Source organism: Zingiber officinale, chromosome 2B (assembly GCF_018446385.1).
Source record: "Zingiber officinale cultivar Zhangliang chromosome 2B, Zo_v1.1, whole genome shotgun sequence".
Taxonomy (NCBI): Eukaryota; Viridiplantae; Streptophyta; class Magnoliopsida; order Zingiberales; family Zingiberaceae; genus Zingiber; species Zingiber officinale.
Genome location: NC_055989.1, coordinates 17,405,058 through 17,427,939, shown reverse-complemented (window position 1 = coordinate 17,427,939; position 22,882 = coordinate 17,405,058). Strand labels below are relative to the sequence as shown.

Below are 22,882 nucleotides of genomic sequence, written 5' to 3'. Positions count from 1 at the left end.
TTCGACATTTCGATACATAATTGATTGGTTGTCTGAGATTTTATTGAGTTGATTCTGTCGTGTAGATTTTTGACTCAGTTCTTATGGGACTAAAATTTAGTTCAGATGGAAACTCATTTGGTCATGTATCAGTTGAACCAAGAATGGTTGATCAAACTCAATTGTGGTCTGAATTGGATGCAAGAATTAGGTTACAACTCTCCTCGTTAGACTTGAGGTTGCTTGCCCTCTTCATGAGAGCAGTATTGGAATACTTTATCATCTATTTTTGGTCCCTTAAGGTTGTTTATATGTTCCGCAAAATATTGAACCACGTAGTTGAAGTTGTCGAATATCTAAATCATATAGATAAGTTTCAAAATAACCAAGTCACATATCTAATTCCGTTTTTATCCCTCCCAATCAATCGGGACACTACTATACTAATGAACACTTTTGAATCAATTATCAATCAATTAAAAATTTAATTCATGTTAAAAAAAAAAATTGATGCTCTTAATATGAAGTATGAAAAATGATATTTAAGGATATAAATATAGATGGACATATAAAATCTACCTCTATGTCATTTCAAGCTATTTAAGTTTCAATCGATTTTAGTCAAAATTGATTGATAAATCCATAAAGTTTGATAAGCATAGAAGTTCTATTTCTATATCATTTCGAGCTATCTAGATTTTAATGATTTTAGACGAAATCGACTAATAGATTTAGAAAACTCGAAATGACCTAAAAATAAATTTTATATGCTTGTTTAATTTTCCTGATTATATTCATACCCTTAAATATCATTTCCATATGTCATATTAAGAGCAATAATTATTTAAACACAAATCAAATTTTTTAATAAATTTGAGACATTATTGTGCTGATATATAGTATCTGATCCAATTGTTACATTGTAACAATCGATTTGATAGGCACGAGCGAATGCGGAGGGACAAAGCGAATGATTTGAATATTTGGCAACTTTGACTTAGTGATTCAGTATATGTTTGTGGTTGAATACATTGCTACTTTTACAAAGATAAGGAATCAATCAATAGAGAATCGGTCACTTTTGTAAATTTTATCAGTGACAACTTAAATTAAATTTATGCTTAGAGTTGGTAAGTGTTCTCAAGTTCCTCTACCATCTTATGGGATGTACCGTGTTGAAATAGACAGTGATCCAAGTTATAGATGCATGATAATGTTGTGTTATGCGCACAAAATTGTACTACTTTTCCAGATTCTTTTGCGCACCTTCTATTTGTTTTAGATTCTTTATGTTTTCCTTGTTCAGAAGCGAGAGCCTTTCAAGGGATGATCTCAATTGTAGCAACTGCTGGTCTGACACATTCTTGCGACTCTTTGCCGGTTGCCTCATCGCATTTCCTGCACTAGCAGGAGAAGATTGATAGAATCTCTTTAGCCTCGCACTCAAAGCTTGAATAGCAGAATGTAAGGCATCCAACTCTACCTCCGCGAACCTATCTGTAAAGAAGCAAAGGAAATATGTTACTTGATGGAATGCAAGTCAGCATCTTTACTTATGGGGTTTCGCATACCGAGTTCGGCCTTGAATTCACTTTCTGCCCGTGTCAATGGCTTTTTGTTTGCTCCAGGTAAGCTTCTGAAATTTTGTAAACGCTGATCCAAAAGCTCATAGACTTTGAAAGCGCGAACAATCCTGTTCTTTATATCTGCTTCTTTGGACTCAGCATTCGCAATAGACTGTTTTGCTTCACTCAAGCGTTTGTGCTGTTCCTTGAGAACTTTATGCAGATAGCCAGAGTGTTCTTTGAGCTCAATATAGACCTGAGCAGACAAAACATGATGGAAAAATCACAGGTTCATATAAACAAAGTCAACAACTTTATGTTTGTAAGAAACTTGAAATTAAATATGCAACACATACAATAAGCAATCCTTTATGAATCAATACGAAAAAAAGATTCAGCTAACTATTCCATGTGAATTAAGTACAAATATATTTATTTAAGATGCCCATCTATTTATAAGAAACTTATGCCCAGATAACAGAAAAGTAGATTTATTTTTTTTAATTACGATTGAGTTAAGAAGAAAATTTTATAGGTAAATGATCATTTCTCACCTAAACTGGTTAATGCCCAACCTGAATTTGTGTATAGAATTAGAAAGCAGAAAAGCTGAGAAATAATATTTTCTCTAATAATGCTAAGCATCACAATACCTTATGTCCATATTCTACATAATTCTCACGGAAAAGTTTAATATAATGGTGAAGAGTTGCTCGCCCATCTATTGAATCAGCATTTAATGTTCGGAGACTTGTTGAAGAAGGAACAGGAATGGCCTTTGACCCAGTGAGAACTCGTTTGCTTAAGATATCAGGGATATGACCTTCCACATTGGCATTTGATTTTCCATCATCATCATAATGAAAGTGCAGAAGTTCATCCCAAGCCTCCATTTCTAGCACAACAAACTCATATGAGGACAGTAAGCTAACAATCTGAGAGTGTCCGTACAAATCAGCGATTGGGGCGAAACCAAAAACGGTTGAGCAAGATTTACTGCTACATGTATCTATAATAGGGTACACTGAAGGAGGCTTTCCAATCACATTTGTACCAGGGTCCAGATCAGTGAATGGCAGGAATTGCAGAGCAATCAAATCTATTCCCCCACCATGAAGACAATAAAATCGATGAGTCAGTAGTGGGTCAGGAAATAAAGACAAAGGAAGACAATGTAACACATTCATTGGCAGTGCTAAGTCAACAATAGCAAGCCGTACTAGATGAGGAGGATGTCCCAGGTTGGTTTTATCTGTAGCAGAGATATTAGACAATGGAAGACAAAGCTTTTCATTGAGAATTTCTCTTGGACTAGGTTCACATATCATAGCAATGCCCTTTATATGACCATTTGAATCAAGATAAATGTGAGGAGAAGCGTCAATATTCCACTGCGGTTGGACTTCATCTGCAAGTGCATCAATCTGCAACTGACCGCTACTCCAAGAAATTATAAGAACAGAATCTTTGCCTACAGATTTGTAAAGGAAGCCAACTACCCTGCCTTCGCCAATTGCACTGTCCACCTCAGAATTGGTATTTCCCTCACGGAGATAAACTTTAGTAAGAGGTCCCTGGATTATCAAGACTGAATAATGTTATGGTAGTCAAAAGGCATTTTTACACGAAATCATAATTGGAAGAAAAAAAGTTGAAAACCTTATAGTAATGATATTCGATGTCATGAAGAAGATAGATGCAAAAGTACTAATATTAAACTTGATGAGCTAATGGTAGTGACAAAGGGGCACAAGTATTATAGTTATCAAGACTAGCATGCGGTTTTGTAGTTTCAAATGTTAATAGGATCAATTCTCAAACAAATATGGAACTTCTAACAGACACTACCTTTAAGCCACATTTCTGAATAAAAAGTGTAGTTGTCATACTTTCATTTGTACTATTCAGTTGACGAACAAGATAAGGACAAGAGTCAAAATAAAAGAAAATTTTATATAGGGTTCAAATAATATCCTTGGCAACAGTGATTTCATAAGTAGGCACCAGGGTAGGACAATGAAATTAGCTTCACACCATAATAAACCAGCTATGTTTCTTGTGTTTGCTTGCCATGCCATTATCATTAATTTTGGTTTTGGTTCCATTTCGATTTGGAAAATTACAGCTTCAAAGTATCATTTTGGTTTGGATTTCACCTATGATAGTAGGGCTTGGGGATGAGTATCCGATAAAGGGCCAGATTCTAATGTGTGACACAGGTATTTCTAAAAATTTTCTACGTGACCAAAAAAATGTGTAACTATCTACTCAAAGTGTTAGTATCTGAGTGTCATATTTGATATGAATACAAAAGGGGATAGAGACTCCATGTATAAGATGATTTCTCTAGCAAATCAATAAACCACATTCTATCCACTGTTAATTACTAGTTATAATTCATTATGCCATGTTTTACAAAATTATAATGGTTTGAATGTAAAACCTATAAGTAGAGATCTACAAAAACAATACAGACTAGGGAGAGAAACAAATGTGAAACTGATCTTTTACCTGAAAACCTGAAAAGAAATTAGGAAGATAAAAACCGGAGAGATTTTTGGGGAAAAAAAATATTAACTAGCATTTGATTGCATGCAAATGACCATACCAAGTACCCATAAGTAATAATTAAATAAAAATGGCATAAATACATCCGAAACCATGATTAACATCTGAATCAACAAAGTCCAATTACAATTATGTTTAACATAATATTTTATGGGTTTTTTTATACTATATTTTATATTTTGATATTCGTTGCAAATGTTGAAATAAGGTCATTTAAGGTTGCAATTGTTGGATGGGTTGGTAAAGCTAGAGGGGAGTCTGAAAGATTACTCACTTGAGTCTATAATAAAAGTTAGTTATGTAGGGGATATTTCAAAACACAAATAACAAACTCAAGCAATATCATGGTTTAAAATTTCGACAAGTATCGATGTTTCGGTTTCAGACCGGAACGATTCAGTTTCGGTATCATATCGTACTATGTCAATATGGTTTCAATATTTTTTAAAATATAAAATATTTGAATTACAAATAAAAATTTTGATTTAAATATTAAATTTTTTTAAAAATATAAAAAAATAATTATATAAAAAAATGCGAGATCGCAATGCCTCTGCGACCCATCGCAGTGCCTTCACGACCCATCACGACACCTTGACGACCCCGCTGTGGCTTACGGTGCCGATGTTGGGCAGCAAGTGGAATAACAAATTTCATCCGTTTCGCCTGGTACGATACGGAATTTTAAACCATGAGCAATATAAGCACTCCTCTTATACATGGTTTCAGTCCCTCATGTAACCTTCCATACAACAAGAGCAAGAAGAACAATAATATAAGTGAAACAACAATAAATACACAAAGCAGAGTGTTTCTTAGCACTTCTTTCACTTCATTTTAAACCCGAAACACTCCTCTTTTACATGGTTTGAGTCCCTTCTATCTCTTCTTCTCCTCATATAACTTTCCTTACAACAACAAGAATAACATAGTATAAGTGAAACAACAACAAATACACAAAGCAAAGCTTTTCTTAGCACTACTTTCACTCCATTTTATTCACTTAAGTTGCAGTTTATTAGCCTTCAAAACCCTTCCAAGCTTCTTCATAGCCTTCATGTTCTGCCAACAGCTTGTTGTTGACTTAAACCAGCCAACTGTTTTCATGACTGCATTAGCCTTCGGTCTACCAATGGATACGTGAGTCAAATGATCTTCTAGCAAATCAACGATCTTCTAGCATTTGTGTTGGATTAGCAGTTGACTCGACAACAAACAAAAACATTTTGTTCGCTAGTAGGAGCCTAGGTCGGCTGCCTAGTGGACTCATTTACAAGTCCACTAAACCAAGCCTTCAGTTGAGTGGATCATCGACTATGACTAACTCTAAGACTGGGTTATTTTCTAAGTCAAGGTTTACCCAAAATCAAAGTCCAAGTCCCTAGTAGATTCTCATCTCACTTAGACTTTCCTTCTAAGAGGTCACACCTCCAAGACTTCCTTGTGTTAGTGCAGTTGACACCAATGATACGAACGACAAATGGACTAAAGTTAGATGTGTTATGATCTAATCTTTCTACTAAGTGTGTAGGACTTGACTGGTCTGACACCAGGTTGAAATCCAACTAAGTCTAGAGGACCTAATAGCTAGAGTAAAAATCCAGATAGATCAAAGAGTGAACCGATGTCTGACGGAAAGTCCGGCTGGATCCGCGGGCTGAAGTCCAGTTGAGTCTACGAACCTAACAACTGGCGGGAAGACCTGATAGTCCAAAGTAGAGTTAAGTGATTCTGCATGGTAACTAAGGTAAGTCACTGGAGGAGAGTGTTGTAGTGAGGACAAGTCCCAATTAGGGACTTTAGCGCAGGCCCGGTTTAGGTCTATTTTGGATACCTAAACTGAGACCATGACTAGATCCTGGTCTTGACAGACAAGATCTAATTAATAATGCTATGTTATTATTGTGTTAACTTTGTTTTGTAAGTTACACTTTGTTTTTGGACTAATGTGTTTTGCAAAAGCAAAAATGAACAAGAAACTCAGGTGGATAGTGCTCGAGACGCCTCCTGAGCGATTGGAGGCGCCTCGGATGCCTTGACCGAAGACCCGCACGGAAAAGAGCGGAGTCACCTTCCATATGGTTGAAGGCGACCTGGAGCTTGGCGCGGAAGTGCCTCGGAGTGCCTGGAAGACGCCCTCAAACGGATAGAGGCCGCAGTCCGCGTTGCTTATCGTTTCCGAAGATAAAGGGATAAAGGTTGTTGTTGGAGCCGCCTCAGACAAAGCTGGAGGCGCCTTCAACAGCCTATATAAGCCCTGTTTGAGCAGCTTCGACACAACTTGCATACGAACTTCAACAACTCTTATGCTCTGTTGTTGCACTGCAACTCCGAGACATCCGACCGCGACCTGTAGACCGACACCAACACACAAGCCCAGTCAGACTCTACACTCCAAAAGTGTTGGTAACGATTTAATATTACTGTACATTTTTCATACTTGCAAAAGGAAAGTGTAGGCTGTTACACTTTCCTAGTTTTCCGTACTTGTATTTGATTCCCTTTTCTGACGGTTCCGGAAGAGGTTTTTAGTGGATTGCCCGTCGATACGGTCCGAGGGATCGTGGGTCTTGGAGTAGGAGTTGTCGAAGGCTCCGAATCAAGTAACTCCTCGTCTATTTGTGTTTTTCAATTTCTGCTTTATTTTATTCTGCTGCGTACTCGCGTTAAAAACCGAAAAAAATAGATTTTTAAAAACCACGTGATTCACCCCCCCATATGCGTAACGATCCTACACCTTGTCTACTAGATCTTGAACAACCTTAATCAACTAAAAGTTTCACTTGCCAAGAGACCTTACCTCCATGACATTGTTTACTAAGCATCTAGTCAACATTGACTTACCGAGACTTCCACTTACCATGCATTCGGTCAACACGTGACCTGCTAGGACTTCGCCCACTGCCAACACTTGTTGGATTTCTCTAATATCAACACTCGTCGCAATTCCCCAATTTTCAAGTAGTCAACCTAACCTATTTGACACATATTGACTTGAGAACTTAAGGCAAACATAAACCTTTGCCTACTAATCAAAACATATTGATTGTTCACGAGCAACTTGAAACATGATTGTACCAACAAGTTGCATTTGATTTGGCCACAAATAGATTTTTAATTTGTGAATCATTTGCTAGTAACCAAATACTTGATAATGATTTTTTTTGCATGTTGTGTTTGTTATTTTTATTACGCCATGTTTGCCCTCGCTATTTAGGGTCAACCATGGTTTAAAGTGTCGTGCCAAAACGGTCGAAACAGGCGAAACGTCTCGTTCCGCTCAGCGACCGGCAACGGTACGACCTCGGCACCAGACCCACGATAGGTGCGACATGTTGCACAACCCCATGGTCACAGTAGAGGGGTCGCTCGACCCTGCAACAATAGCGGAGAGGCCGCATAATCCTTCTGTTGCCGCCGTGGAGGCATCGTGCAACCCTACGGTCACTGTAGAGGGGTCGCACGACCAACGTGGTCGCACCGAGGAGTCATGCAATCCCCGCGGCTATGGTTGGTAGCGCAACCCTGCAACAACACCGAAGTCGTGCGGGCTCGTAAGTGGTGTCAGATTTCAAATTTTTTTTAATTAAACTTAGGTTATTTTTTTAATTAACTCCTAGTTATGGTGAAGATAATCTAAAGAAACTTTATTAAACCCTAATAAAATTATCTAAATAATTTTATATTTCATTTATTTTAATTTAAAAATTATAATAAAATTTTTATTTATTTATTTATCTACTTTCATATCTTTTCCTTTTTCAAAAGATTATTGTTTATTTTGTTTATTTTTTAAATATTTATGTTAAATAATTTAATTTTTAATTAATATATTTTATATTTAAAAAATACCGAAACTATATCGGCACGGCACGATACGATACTGAAACCGTATCGTTCCAGTCCAGGACCGAAATCTCGGCATGAGTTGAAATTGTAAACCTTGGGGTCAACTATAAATCTTATCCCTCATTTACTCTATTCAAGGCAATTTCCCTAGTAATATTCAAATTAATTGCATTTTAAATTTCATTCACTAATATTTTTTATCCTTCTACCCCTTGTATCTTGCACTATAATAGAATCAGATCTTTAAACTATAGAATTTATTTTACAAAAAATCTTAGCATGCATTCCTAACCCTACATTAACTTTTTTATACTTGTTTTCTAACACCTCAACACTCTAATCCATAGAGTACAATGAGTTATATATTCTTATAAACTTTCCCTTTCAGTCTAATGAAGAAAATATTCCTCACTATTATCTATATATATATTAGTTACCATATTTATATATATTAGTTATAATATATGTATATAATAATTACCATATTCTTGGTACAAATTAGTTAATATATATGTATTAATTAGGCTAATTGTAAATCAGCCTAATTATAGTTTCCTAATATGAGTCCTAGTTTGTATATAAATATGTCTACTCTTCAATAAGAAATAGATATTCTTTTCATCTCTAATTACATGGTATCATAACCATAAAAATTAAATTAGGATTCTATCTCCTCTCCCGTCGAAATTAGGTTTCTTTTCTTTTTCTTCTTTCTCCGTCATTTCTCATTCGCAGGTGCTCTGTTCGTCGTGCGACCAATAGGCATCACGACAAACAATCGGCTGCTATCGCTGCTCTGTCGTCCTCATGATCAGCCACTAGCCACCATCTGGCTTTCCCGATCACGCGCCATCACCTCGCGCCATCGTCTCGCGCCATCGTGAAGGCTACCAAGGTTGCAGGCCTCCGTCCCATATGCTACCGCCTCAACACCAAGTCTCCATCTCCGTGTCCGTCACCAATGCCTATGCAGATCCCGTCCTTTGCCTCCTCCCTCCTCGTTGCTGACTTTGCCATATACTTGTGCGGCTAAGCCCTAGCCGTCATTGCTAGGATCAGGGGCTTGAAGCTTGTCGGTACCAACCTCCTAGTTTCTTGATTGTGATCATTTCTTGTCGTGACAGCCACGACACTACTTCTTCTCGTCGTCCAGTACCACTACCACTGCCGGAAGGATCATCTCTAACCATCTTCATCCGCCGGGTTCGAAGCTAAGGGTCTCTTCTTCTATCTTTGAGTTAGAAGAGAAGTCTCCACGTCTCCACATATCGCAGCTCACATCCATCCTACCGATTGACATCTTCTTCGGACTAGAAGGAGAGATCCGACCGCCCTTCCTAGCACCCGCAACAATCTTCTCTTCAGTCTTCTTCTTCTTGCCCACGATATTGTAGCTGTGCTCCCTTCTTTTGATGCATTTATCTTTGCTCAAAAAGCTTGGTCCACAATATGGTAAGGCGTCTTCATTAGATTATGAGTCGTGTCAGTTTGCAAAGCATCACTGTCTTAGTTTGAGTCCGTAAATAAACGTGCTACTGCTCCTTTTGAATTAATTCATTCCGATATTTGGGGTCCTTGTCCTGTCTTATCTAATCCTGGTTTTAGGTATTTTGTTACTTTTGTTGATGATTACTCTCATGTAACCTGGTTATATTTAATGAAAAATCGTTCTGAGTTATTTTCTCTGTTTTGTGTCTTTTGTGCCAAAATTAAAACTCAGTTTAATACATCCATCCATACTAAGCGAAGTGATAATGCTAAGGAGTATATGTCTAGTTTATTCCAGTCTTATATGGGTTAGAATGGCATGCTTCTTGAAACATCTTGTGTTGACACCCCATCCCAAAATGGTGTAGTTGAACGAAAAAAACATAGACATCTTCTTGCAATTGCACGGGTCCTTCTATTTCAAATGAATGTTCCCAAATCTTTCTGAGCTGATGCAGTTTCTACAGTATGTTTTCTCATTAACTACATGTCATTCTCTGTTCTTCATGGTGAGATCCCTTGTAAAATCTTTTTTCCCAATAAGTCGTCGTTTCCTATTAGCCCTAGGATATTTGGTAGCACTTATTTTGTTCAAGATGTTCGTCCACATGTCACTAAATTAGATTTCAAGTCTTTGAAATGTATTTTCCTTGGTTATTCTCGACTTCAAAAATGTTATAGGTGTTATTGTCCTAGTATTAACAAATATCTTACCTCAATTGATGTTACCTTCATGGAAGACAAACCTTATTTCCCATCCTCACCTATTCTGACTCATCAAAAGGAGGAGGATTTGTTGATGTATTCTATCACACTCTCCGCACTTGTTCCGAAACCAGCCCCTGTCAAACCTCCTGTTATGCCAACCTACTCCAGGCGTCACCCTTTAGATTCATATCCTGCACCTACTACTTCATCATCAGATCCAGTCCCAAATGATGATCTTCCTATTGTGTTACGCAAAGGTAAATGACAGTGTACTTATCCTACTTTTGTTTCTTATAATGGCTTGTCTTCTTCTTATTCTTTTATTGCTTCACTTGATTCTATTTCTATTCCTAAGACTATGAGTGAGGCCATATCTTATCCTAGTTGGAAAGATACAATGATAGAGGAGATGAATGCTTTAGATGACAATGACACTTGGGACTTAGTTAATCTACCTTCAGGGAAACGGACTATTGGATGCAAATGGGTATTCGCAGTTAAAGTCAATCCGAATGGGTCAGTTGCTAGATTAAAAGCTCGTCTTGTTGCTAAAGGCTATGCTCAGACCTATGGGCTGGATTATTCTAACACATTTTCTCCTATTGCAAAGCTAATATCTGTTCGATTATTTATTTCAATAGCCGCTATCCATCATTGGTCTTTACATCAACCTGATATCAAGAATATTTTTCTTCATGGTGATCTTCAGGAAGAGGTGTATATGGAACAACCTCCTAATTTTATTATTCAGGGGGAGTCAGGGCAAGTTTGTCGTCTTCGAAAATCTTTGTATGTGTTAAAACAAAGTCCTCGTGCTTGGTTTGGAAAATTTAGTCAGATTGTTCAAAGATTTTGTATGACGAAAAGCAAGTCAGATCATTCTGTGTTTGACAAGTAGTCAGCAGTAAGGCTACGTTTGGTTGGGTGTAATGTAATCTAGCTTGTAATGTAATCAAATTTGTAATGTAATGTAATGTAATCTTGATTACATTACTACGTTTGGTAATGTAATGTATGTAATCTTTGATTACAAAGGTGATTACATTCTTTTGTTTGGTGTCCATTATTTTTTATAAGGAATGTAATTCATATTATTATAAAATGACAAAAATATCCTGTGACCTCTATCGGCGGTCGCCACATCTCTGCCGGAGTTTGCGGCAGCCACGAATCATACGGGTACAGGTTGGCCGGCGACCCCACTATGTAAATATGGCGGCGGTGGCGCAGGCGGAGGCGGGCAGTAGTACGGCTCTGACCAAATTGGCGGCGGCGGCGGCGGCGGGAGGCGACCGGCGGCGGCGGGAGGCGACCGGCGGCGGCGGGAGGCAACCGGCGGCGGCCGGTGGCGGGCAGCGGTCGACAACAGACAGGGGTATATTCGGCATTTAAACTTTGGTGAAACAATGACCTCGTAATGTAATCGGATTACATAGCATTTGCTTTGTAATCCAGATTACAAATCTTCACTACCTTTTGTAATCCAGATTACATTACATTACAAGTTTTAAATCAAACCAAACAAAATAATCGACTTTGTAATGTAATCTGGATTACATTACAAGGTAGATTACAGGCTACCAAACGCAGCCTTAGTTGTATATGTAGATGATATTGTTATCACTGGAAGTGATGCTACGAGGATCTCATCTCTTAAATCTTTCATTCATACTCAGTTCCATACGAAAGATCTAGGAGTGCTAAAATATTTCTTGGGTGTTGAAATTATAAGGAGTAAAAAAGGTATATTTCTATCTCAGAGAAAATATATCCTCAACTTATTAACTAAGATAGGAAAATTGGGGGCAAAATCTTGTAGTGCTCGCTCTAATGACTCAGAAGATGTATCTCACAGGAAATGAGGAACTATTTAAACATCCTGAGAGATATCGAACGTTAGTTGGAAAGTTAAATTACCTTACCGTAACTCGTCTAGATATTGCATATTCGATTAGTGTTGTTTATGTTATCTCCAACCGTTCATCATTGGACAGCATTAGAACAAATTTTGTGTTCCTTTAAGGGAACACCGGAAGGGGTATCATATATAAAAATCATAGGCACACATATATTGAATGTTTTTCAGATACAGATTGGGCAGGTTCTAAAATGGATAAAAGATCTACCTCAGGTTATTGTATTTTGGTTGGAGGAAATTTAGTTTCATGGAAATATAGGACTATGACACAGTTTGTGTGTGAGATAATATGAATATATCAACTCTTGACTGAAGTAGAACTTAAAATTTCAGTACTAGCTAAACTGCGGTATGATAATCAAATTTCTCTTCATATTACATCGAATGTTGTGTTTCATGAGTGAACTAAGTACATTGAAATTGATTGTCATTTTGTTCGTGAGAAAATTCAACAAAACATGATTTCTACCGGATATATGAAGACTAGAGAACAACTCGGGGGTATTTTCACAAAAACTTTAAATGGGGTTTGGGTTGATTATCTCTGTAACAAATTGGGTATGATTAATATCTAAGGGGAGTATTATCATATATATTAGTTACCATATTTGTATATATTAGTTACTATATATGTATATAATAATTACCATATTGTTGGTACAAATTAGTTAATATATATGTGTTAATTAGGCTAATTGTAAATTAGCCTAATTAGAGTTTCCTAATATGGGTCCTAGTTTGTATATAAATATGTCTCCTCTTCAATAAGAAATAGACATTCTTTTCATCTCTAATTACACTCACTAACACTGCATTCTGAGGGGTATGGACACTTCTCTAAACATATAAATTATTATTTAATAGGAATTCATAATAAATAGAATAACTATTCTTTTAAACCAAAAGCACTAGAAATGTATGGTTTAGAGAAAAAGGCAACAATAGTAAGCTAAGTCATGATATCCCAAAAGCACAAGAAATTCAAGAGATGAGAAAAAAAATGTGTCCTAGTTTTGAGCTACAACTATTCAAATTTCAAACATAAACATATAAGTTACGCATCAAATACCTATGTTACTTCTAATTAAATTGCTCAATTAGTAAAAAAAAATTGGTTAGAAGATAGTTGCATTCTAATGCAGTCACACTATACTAGATTCCAGAAGAAATTACTTTACGTGCTCCACATATATTCCAGAATCAAGTTAATTTGTCTATCTTTAAAAAAAAAATGTAGCACTGAAGTACAGTACACTCAAAGGTAATCTCAAGCAAGTTCTCGGAACGTGCCTGCAAGGAAAGTGAAGCATCTATTGGAGCATAAGGATGAGCCACCAAGACCAATGTGTTGTCTCCCTCAACTAAATGACCCTTTAGCTCAGGATATGTAGCTTCTAACCAATCAATGGCCAGATGGGCATTGCAAACAGATTCCGAATACGAAGGGTTCAAACCAAACATAGTAATGTCACTCTGAATCTCTTCAATATGTGACCGACGACAGGAACTGCAAAAATCAACATCAAATGCATTTTGAGTCAGCTTTCTCATCAATGTTTCATCACCAATGGATTCACATTTTAATCTTTTGATCCATCAAATTTCTACTTAATGAGCACAGATACTTCTTGTCCCAATTAGATCATCATAGTATGATAAACAAAGAAATTAAAAATAAATAACAACATAAAATGTTCTAAGTTACCTTCCAAAAGGAACGATTGGACAGAGGACAAAAACTGAGCCATCACTAAAAACAAAAAACACCTGCATGAGAATAGTGCTTTTAAGGACACACGGGATAGAAAGTGTAGACAAAAATTGTTACTTCTCAACCCAAAGCAAAAGATAAGTTTAAAGATTTAATAAGTGGAAGTAAAAAAGCATATTACATATAGATACAATGGGTAATGTTATCTAATCAGTATATATGTATATATAAATATATAAGCAGACTATTGGAAGTTCTTTTTTATTTTTTGCGACCTCGGCCTTTTGATAATAAATATAAAAATAAATTTTTATATTTATATAATTTTTAAATTTAAACAATGTAGTTAAAATTCTACCCACTTTTAACCAGTTTTCATAATCATAGGGTCATCACTCCCTGACATTGTCCAGATGACCATATCCATATTGTGATGAGTCTCAATCTGACATGAAGAGATCGGTACTCCAAATGATTCCTTTGTATACTTCATTACACTGACAGCAGAAAATATGACTTTGAATTGGTGGTGCAGTTGCAGAGAGGCCTACAAACCCTTTAGTTGGCATCTTAGTTTGAATGTCTTATTAAGAAGATAATTATCAGCACTGCATCACCTTTTTTTCCATACTCATTCTAATTATAAATATTTAGACAGTTATCTACTTTACTCATTTTTTACTTATTGAAATGTTTATATTCTATGAACAATATTATGTAATGTCATGCTCCTCTTATAGACTAAGCTCTGCTTCCATCCTCCTTCAGTGCATTTCTTGATCAGTTAATTCACTAATTCCTTAATTGAATCTTCATGTTAATTCCTTTATTGTATCTTTTTAATAATTAATCGCTTATACCTCATGAATTGTTCATGTCATTATCTTTTTTATCTTTTTTTATTTTTTGTAGTATATATTTTAGATACTAATAGTATTTATAAATTAGGACATTATCTTACAAATTAATTCTTAAAATGGATTTTGTAATAAGAATGAGCAAAAACCAGGAAAATTACCTATTTAGTAACAATTGAATTATTTCATAAAATATGTAATCTTAGAATAGATTATCAATACCTATTTCATAAGAGATTAATTATCTTATCTATTAGGTTATATATTAAGAAATTATTAGATAGATTAAACTAACAAATTTATTTTCACTATAAAGACCCGTGTCCTAAATTTGGATTCTTTTCTAAGAAGTTCGTTTGTCTTCACTTTGAAAGAAATAATGTCTTGGATCCATATCTGTGTCAAATTATTGTATCCAAATCCAAGTAACATAGACTAGAAGGATGAGGTCGTGTGAAGAGAACCAAATATTGGCTTGCAATATACTAAACTAAGTCATGGAGTCAACTTCAACATAAAAATGGTGAATGGTTAGGCAATGAGACAATGGGCAACACAATGTAATATGAGACTGGAGATTCGAGAGTGACATCAAGGATTTTCTAGGACTTGTGACTCCACAATCTAGCAACAAGACGAATTGTGTCTCTAACTTCATGAGGCCATCAAGATAGAGCTTTTCCATCTAGATTAAATTTCTGATTGTCAAGTCCACTTAGGATGTTTTTTCTCTTGTTTAGGTGTTGATTGAAGCAATAGGGATGATTGTTTAGGATGTTTTATTGCCATTTTCCTTGGGTATAGTGTTGGTCACATAGATCAAGATAAAGTCATTTGCATGTTGTGTGAAATTACATCATTTACATAAGTACAATTGATGGATCATCATCATTATTATTGTTTCTAGGCACGATAGATGAGTTACATAATATTTGTAATGCTATTTGATTTGTCTATACACGTTACTAGTTATATGATCAAATATCATGATCTATTATATTGATAGTGTTGGTTTTGTCATGGGGGGAGTCTCAGAGATGGGCAGCAACGCAACATGATGGTCTTAGGTATGGACTAGAATGAAACTGGACTCTGATACCATGAACTGCGACATGAGATAGATTTGTGAATTTAAGGCGGCTCTCATGGGGTTAAGTGCCTCTATTAGCAATCCAGTGAGATAAGAAGTAATGTCCATCAAAGAAACTGAATTATCGTTTGAATGTAATATGGGATAGGGGTCTCTTTTATATCCTCTACAATAATATAAACTCATAAGACAAGCAAAACAGGGTATGTATTCTACAAAAGATGGAACTTTTTTTTCCCAAAAAAGTATAAATAGAATAAAATATAATTTACGACATGAATAGTTTATTTTATAGGATTAATGTATTTTCTAACATGGTCTGTTTTTATTTAGATCAAATTACTTTGTAATAAAGTAAGTCATATTTAAGGGTACACAAGGCTACCTAGATGAGTTGTTTGTTTGATGTTCACCTTGTTGAGGGAAAGCATCTAGTTTCATTCTAGGGGCTAAGGCTTTCCACACTAGGCATGGGCATGTGATGACAATGATGATATAATTCAGACAACAAATTGCATCCATAATAGATGTAAATCTACCAAAAGAAAAGAAATATATCACAGTTTCTGGAATCAAGTTCATGATAATACTCACAGAAAATCTATCCCACAAATGTTCACCTCCGAATGAGAATGCCATAGGGCAGAATGATGCAGCACTTTGGCATCTTCCAGGTTCAGTAGGTTGAAGATAATATTCTTGCTCTGGATGTTCCACGTCACATGACAAATTGAAAAGCCTGGGCATAAAAATTTAACATTTCTGATAGCAGCAATATGACCATATAGCATCAGAATTTCAAATAAAAGAAGCATCTGCAGCATAGAATAGAAATGACTTCTATTGTACACTCACAAGCTCATTGTAATTTAAGGAACTTTGAAGAAGGACATCTCTACCGACCAAGTTTATCGAAATAGAGCAAAGTGAGTTCATAGAATTGAAATGGCAAGTTAAAAAAGAAACAGTTCTACGATTAACACAACACTGGCTATAGAAAATAACCAAGAGGAAAAAAACCCAACCGTCTTAACATCGCCCAATCTAATTCAATGATCTAAATCTTGCATGCCTAGCTTATGTCACATTGTTGGTTGACAGCAACATGGTGTGTGAAGGCAACAGGCAAACATCACGCCAGCAAGGGCACAATTGTGAGAACCGGCTACACAATGAGACTTCTTTGAGGTTTGCCATTTACCTCTTACTACTGTTCCTCCACCTTTATTCGCATGTTCCTTTGCCTTGTCCGCCTTGTCCGCCTTGTCCTTAACCTCATACTCCTCCTCCTCCTATGACACAACGGAGATGAAAGGAATGGAGCACCACGATTGAAAGGGAGAAAGATGGTTCTCTTTTGAGGAACTTAAAAGATGCATTAATAACTTTTTGGCGTCCAATGAGATTGGTTCTAGAGGTTACGGAATGGTAATTGTTGAGTATCATATGCCAAACATCTATAAAGAAAACACTCTAAAAATGAAATTCTTTTACCCAACTCCCTTGTCTAAGAGGAATGCTTCCACGTAGATAAACAGTTGAAATCAGGAGGGCATATCAAGGATCAGCACAAGGTGCACTTGAATTCAAGCGTGATATTGAGTTGTTGCCAAGAATTCATCACAAAAACCTAGAATCACTAGTGGGTTTCTGCTTTAATCAAGAGTAGATGTTAGTATATGAATTTATTCTAAATGAAAGGCTAAGAGAGCCTCTCTTGTATGTTCAATATCACCCCTTAAAATTCGTCGTATTCATTATGTAGTATATAAGCCTTTTTCAAACTTCCAAATCACGACTTTAAGTTTTGGTGTTGTATCTCCCATTGCCAAGATTGTACACATTTATTTGTTATATAATTTGTTATATGATTTACAACTTAGCTTATATAATTTATGATAAATAAATTAGGATTAGGTAAATTTATTTGATATAAATGATAGAATAAATTTATTATTATTATCAAAATCATACTAGGGCGTGAACATATGGTACCCAAATCATATAGTTCACCAATATGGTTTGAGATTTTAAACGTTCTAGTATGCTCCTTTTCTTTTAAACCATGCAGTAAAATCCAACATGCCTAGTTATAGACATCAAACAAACTTGAACAATTACATGAATAAGTGGGCACAAGCTATTTAGAAGCTTGGTTTATGTGCTGGAGATGCAATATTAAAAGACAATAAAAGAAGCAGAAAGTTTCTTGATTATGAATTGCTAGATGCCTAGATCCATCAAGATTAATTTTGATATCACGATAAATAACTAAGACGGTAATACAGAATTAGTGAATAACAGTGCAGTTTAACTACCACAACATGACAATAACAGCAGCTAGATTATGCAGCAGTTAGATTGTATAGCTGTTAGATTCATCACACAAGAAACTAACTTTAGATATTTATTAAGTTTATACTTACCTGAAGATAGAATCTGATGATAAAATGCCTATGTGACAACTGCTGTATGGATGCCAGGATACTTGTAAAATTTGTAGGCCATTGTTTAGGCCACAAAATAGTTGTGCAGCAACAGAGTCTGTCCTGTTTGAAACATTAACAAACACCATTAATTTGGGTAGTTCAGAGTTTAGATTGTAATAACTAACATGACTCAATGCAAAACTCATTTATAAGTTTCAAGAACAAAAATATATTAAAAATGGGAATGAAGAGAATAGCAAATGTGCATGTTTATTGATCGTAGGAGACTTTCCTAGTTTAACCACCATATCATTGTGTACACCAAATTAATCCAAAAGGTCAAAATTTTAACCAAGGGAAAATATGTTCATCACAGACTTATAAGTGAGATGTCAAAACAAACTACTACAAACAATCCAATAAGTTAAAGATAAGTACAATGATTTGATTTTCAGATTGCATCTTTCTCTTTCATTTAGATATTCTATCCTGTCATTAATGGCACCAGGCACATACCTAGGTGTCCAGGACAGTATAGGTAATACAATGGTGCTTCAATCCAACTTTAGGAGAGCATTTGTCTAGGAACTTGGCACTCACGTAAGGTATCGCAGTAGGCATGGCAAGCATGATAGCTTTCCTATCTAATAGAAAGACTTTGCAACATATTGTGCAATAATAAAAGAAACCATAACCTCAAAACATAAGGTGACTTGATTTCAGAAAAGGAGCACAGACTTTCCCAACATTGGAGACCAACTTTTGGCATAGAATTATCTGATGGCAATCATGAACTTTGTTTGTCACCAACAATGAAATGAAGCACATTTCTAGTATAGACCAGAAGCAATTTGATATCACTATCCCTCAACTCAGAATTATATCTCTACTGTTCTAATTGAGCAATCACTCTATGCTATCGACTATCAAGAATAACAATCACAACTCCATAGATACTCAGTCAAATACTCTTAAGTATATTTCTGCATTTTTAAAATTAAGTAAAAAGCATCAGTCATGCAAGTCTCTAATGTCATGATTCAAGGACACCATAAGAGCACCTAAAGAATTCAAATATCGAGAAATATCCTCATGGCTATATCATTCTACTTGCACAAGCCATCTTGGATATAGTTGGACTGGAAGACTCAATATTGCTACAGATAGGTTTGAACCTATGCAAAAGGCTAACAAATTATACACCTAATAACTTATCCAAGTAGTTGGCTTTTATATTTTTGTTCTTAAAGGAGAATTCAATATAAAATAATAAAGAAACAAAACCCCAAGATGGAAGGTGAAAACTGAGGCAGACCATTCACAGCAAGATTATCTAACAGTAATAATGAGTTGTGCGTCAATAGCAATGACATCTTTGAAATTATTTGGAACTATATCTTTTATCATCAAATCCAAATTATTCCTAATAATTCATATTTGCAAAATTAATATCGAGATTAATCAAGTAGCCCCAGTGGATCAATAGGTGGAATAGCATGGCAATTTAGCATCAAAATTATTAATCGAATTGGCAAAAGTCAAATCCATATTTATTCAGAAGGAATTCTCACATATTTATTCCTTAGCAAGTTATCTTAAAAGATAAAATTTGACATATGTCATAACAATTTTTTTAATTCTTCATTAATGTCATTTAGTTAGATATTTTGGATTAATACTATCAATAATGATAAAATATTTTTCAAATATCTGAAAATCACATATAAAAATTTTTCATAAATTAAACTTTATGATTAATTATTTTTAATGATTTTAATATTTATAAAAACAATTATAGTATAATATTAATTTTGGTATTATAAACAAAAATGTAAAAATACTAGCAATTTCTATTTCTCATGAAAAAAATCCATATATTTATTTACATGTATATTATTATCAAATAAATTTTGTATTGATGACTCAAAATTTAAAATGTCCTAGCATCTCGGCACTCAGCACAACTAAAATTTCTTGTTTCATAGTCTAGAAAAATCACCACAGGTCGACATTAATGAATTTGCTTTACAAGAGGTGACAACAATGATGAACAATTACAATTTTAGCATACTATGTAGTAGTCACCACAAAGAGAGTGACAATTTTGGTAATTAGGTGTTGGCAACACCTCATATTGGCATATAGTATCCAAGTTGACACTAGCATTGTATTTTTCCGACTAGACATTGGAACTTTGGATCAGAACAAAAAATTTAAATTTATCTAATGGATTTATATTAATATAATGACTATGTTATATATGAAATGACAAGTACAAAAATTTATTGAGACATATTATTTGTGTGTATGTGCACATAAGATACACCAATGCATCTTAACTGTCACAAACCCTATAATAATAATTTTCCACAATATCTATAGTAATAATTTTGTTTATGGGATAAATAATATATAAATATTGCTTCTAATTTGTCCATTTGGAAAAATCATATGAATATTAACTCGAAAATTATTGGAACTTTGATGAGCTAGGTATTTCTTTAACCTTGTAAAAATTTGGAAAAATAAAATAATTATATTATGAATGGAATAACCATTACAAAGATATACACAAGACACTTGACAATAATTGACTAAACTAGCTACACCATTAATCCTAATATTAATCCCTCAAACACTAACCCTCAAGATGACATTATTTATGTCCAGCATGTTGCATGAACTAGAAAAAGACTATAAATTAGACACAAGTATAAAAAAACGAAAATAACTATATTCACATGCAAGCAAAATAACACTTATGTACTTATTTGAGCATGCAAACAATGATAGTTATTTGAGCATGCAAACAATGATACTACCTTAACCAACAATGCTTAGGAGAGAGTTGATGAAGTATAGAGGTAATAGGATTGCAAGCAAAGCTGATGGTACTAATGCTTGCATTGAGGCACAAATGTCAGCTAGCTATCCTTTGCAATAATTTTGGTGGCCAAGTTGCGAGTAGATTCGTGGTCCCCTCGGCCTGATTCAAGAATTATCCCAGCAGGTGTTCCAGCTTATATTTCAGTGATTGGTCAATTGTTATGTTGTGATGGATGTTTCTAGTTTCAAAGGTAGGGTTGTGAGAAGCATAATCTCCTTTGCATAGTTTCAATGTTATGTCATAGTGGTTTCATTAGTAGATAAGATATAAACTCCACGGAATTTGATATTGTGTTAGAATGTTTCAACATGGTATCGACAACAAATTAAACGTGAAGGAAGGAAATGAAGAAGAGGCAATTGTGTGCCTGGAGGAGTTATTTTGTGACTTCTTCCTTACATAAATTATTTGAAACTTCATCCCTCAAGAGGTGCTTTGATAGTTGAAGAAAACACTCATTGAGTTCTTGTGGTCCTCATGATGCAATTCCCGAGATTAAGAAAATCCTCGTGGAGCTATATTCTAAGTTGTGTGATCCTTGCAGAGCTGTTGCACAACTTGTCATAGTCCATGCAAACTAATTCAGAATCATTATAAGGTTTAAACTTTAAAGGAGCTCCTTAGCTTGAAGATATTCGCAAGTTGTGAAGTAGTCATCACGGAGAAGAAGTTGCTCTGAGTTCTCACTAGCACATAAATTTTATTTTACTCGTATAATCTCCTATCACAAATATGACCAAGAATTTTTAGTTGTTCTTCATGTTTCTCGAATTGAATAATTCTATGAGCAACAAATGTGGCATAGTTGTGGCACAATTTATGTCAGTAAAAGTGGCTCAACTAATGCTAGTGAAAGTGGTTCAACCGTTGCAACAACATTGGGAAGGAGTGTGAGCATTCATGTTCTCTCATCACAAGCTAGTATTGGTCATTGCTTTCCTTTTATAGGGTGTGGTATATATTGTTGATATTAATCAGATAGCTTGCCTAGACTAAGCTAACAAGCAGACCAGAATTGGTAATGCTACACAAAGGAGAAGTAGATATTGACAAATGTTTTTATTTAATTGAATTCTACCTAATGCAGCATACAATACTATCCTACTATAGAATGGTGCCAACATAGTCTGATCTTGGTATCCAACCTCTGACTACAATCAGACTACATATGTAATTGTTAGTCCATACCTAAACAAACAAGTAAAGAAGATCATGACATAAATCCCATTGTGCAAGAAGCAACGAAATCAAAATGGGGTTACATTTATGTGTAATAGCTAAACCCAACTAATGTGAATGGGTATTATCAATTTTTAACCATACTACAAAAAGTATATTGGGTAAAAAAAACAAAAGGGCACCCCTTTTTATTTATCATCAAAGCAATGTCCCACTTCTGCCCATTTTTGTTTTCAAAAATACCCTTGTTCGGCGTTGTTGTGGTAGCTATGATTCATAGCTACTACAACATGAATACTTCAATTATATCAATCCTAGTAACACCATGTTATAGCAACTACAGTCCATAGTTGTTATAATATGGAGACTTCATCTCTGATCACACATTGGTCAACATTATGTTGTAACGGCTATGAATCATAGCTGCTACAACATAGACACTTTACCTTTGGTCAACACTAGTCAACATTATATTGCAGCAGTTATGGGATCATTGTTGCTACATAGTTGTAGTAGCTGCGAGATCGTAGTTGCTACAACTATGTAATTGTAGCAGCTATGGGATCGTAGCTGCTACAATTGTGTAGTTGTAGTCAAGGTTTAAAATTTTGATCCGTGCCGAAGTTTCGGTCTCAGACAGGAACGATACGGTTT

The 22,882-nt window shown here is 35.2% G+C and overlaps 1 protein-coding gene across 1 annotated transcript in view; it reads right to left on the bottom strand.

The window, feature by feature from the left end:
- Positions 1-950: 950 nt before the first annotated feature.
- Positions 951-22,882, bottom strand: part of LOC122045426 (nuclear pore complex protein NUP88-like) — a 31,096-nt gene continuing 9,164 nt past the window's right edge. Inside the window, exons 3-9 of the mRNA XM_042605649.1 lie at positions 18,160-18,282; positions 16,328-16,472; positions 13,781-13,842; positions 13,366-13,582; positions 2,198-3,118; positions 1,551-1,800; positions 951-1,476 (exon numbers count right to left, since the gene is read on the bottom strand). Of these exons, the coding sequence (XP_042461583.1) occupies positions 1,220-1,476; positions 1,551-1,800; positions 2,198-3,118; positions 13,366-13,582; positions 13,781-13,842; positions 16,328-16,472; positions 18,160-18,282 (1,975 nt within the window). The 3' untranslated portion in view covers positions 951-1,219. The remainder of the gene's footprint in view (positions 1,477-1,550; positions 1,801-2,197; positions 3,119-13,365; positions 13,583-13,780; positions 13,843-16,327; positions 16,473-18,159; positions 18,283-22,882) is intronic.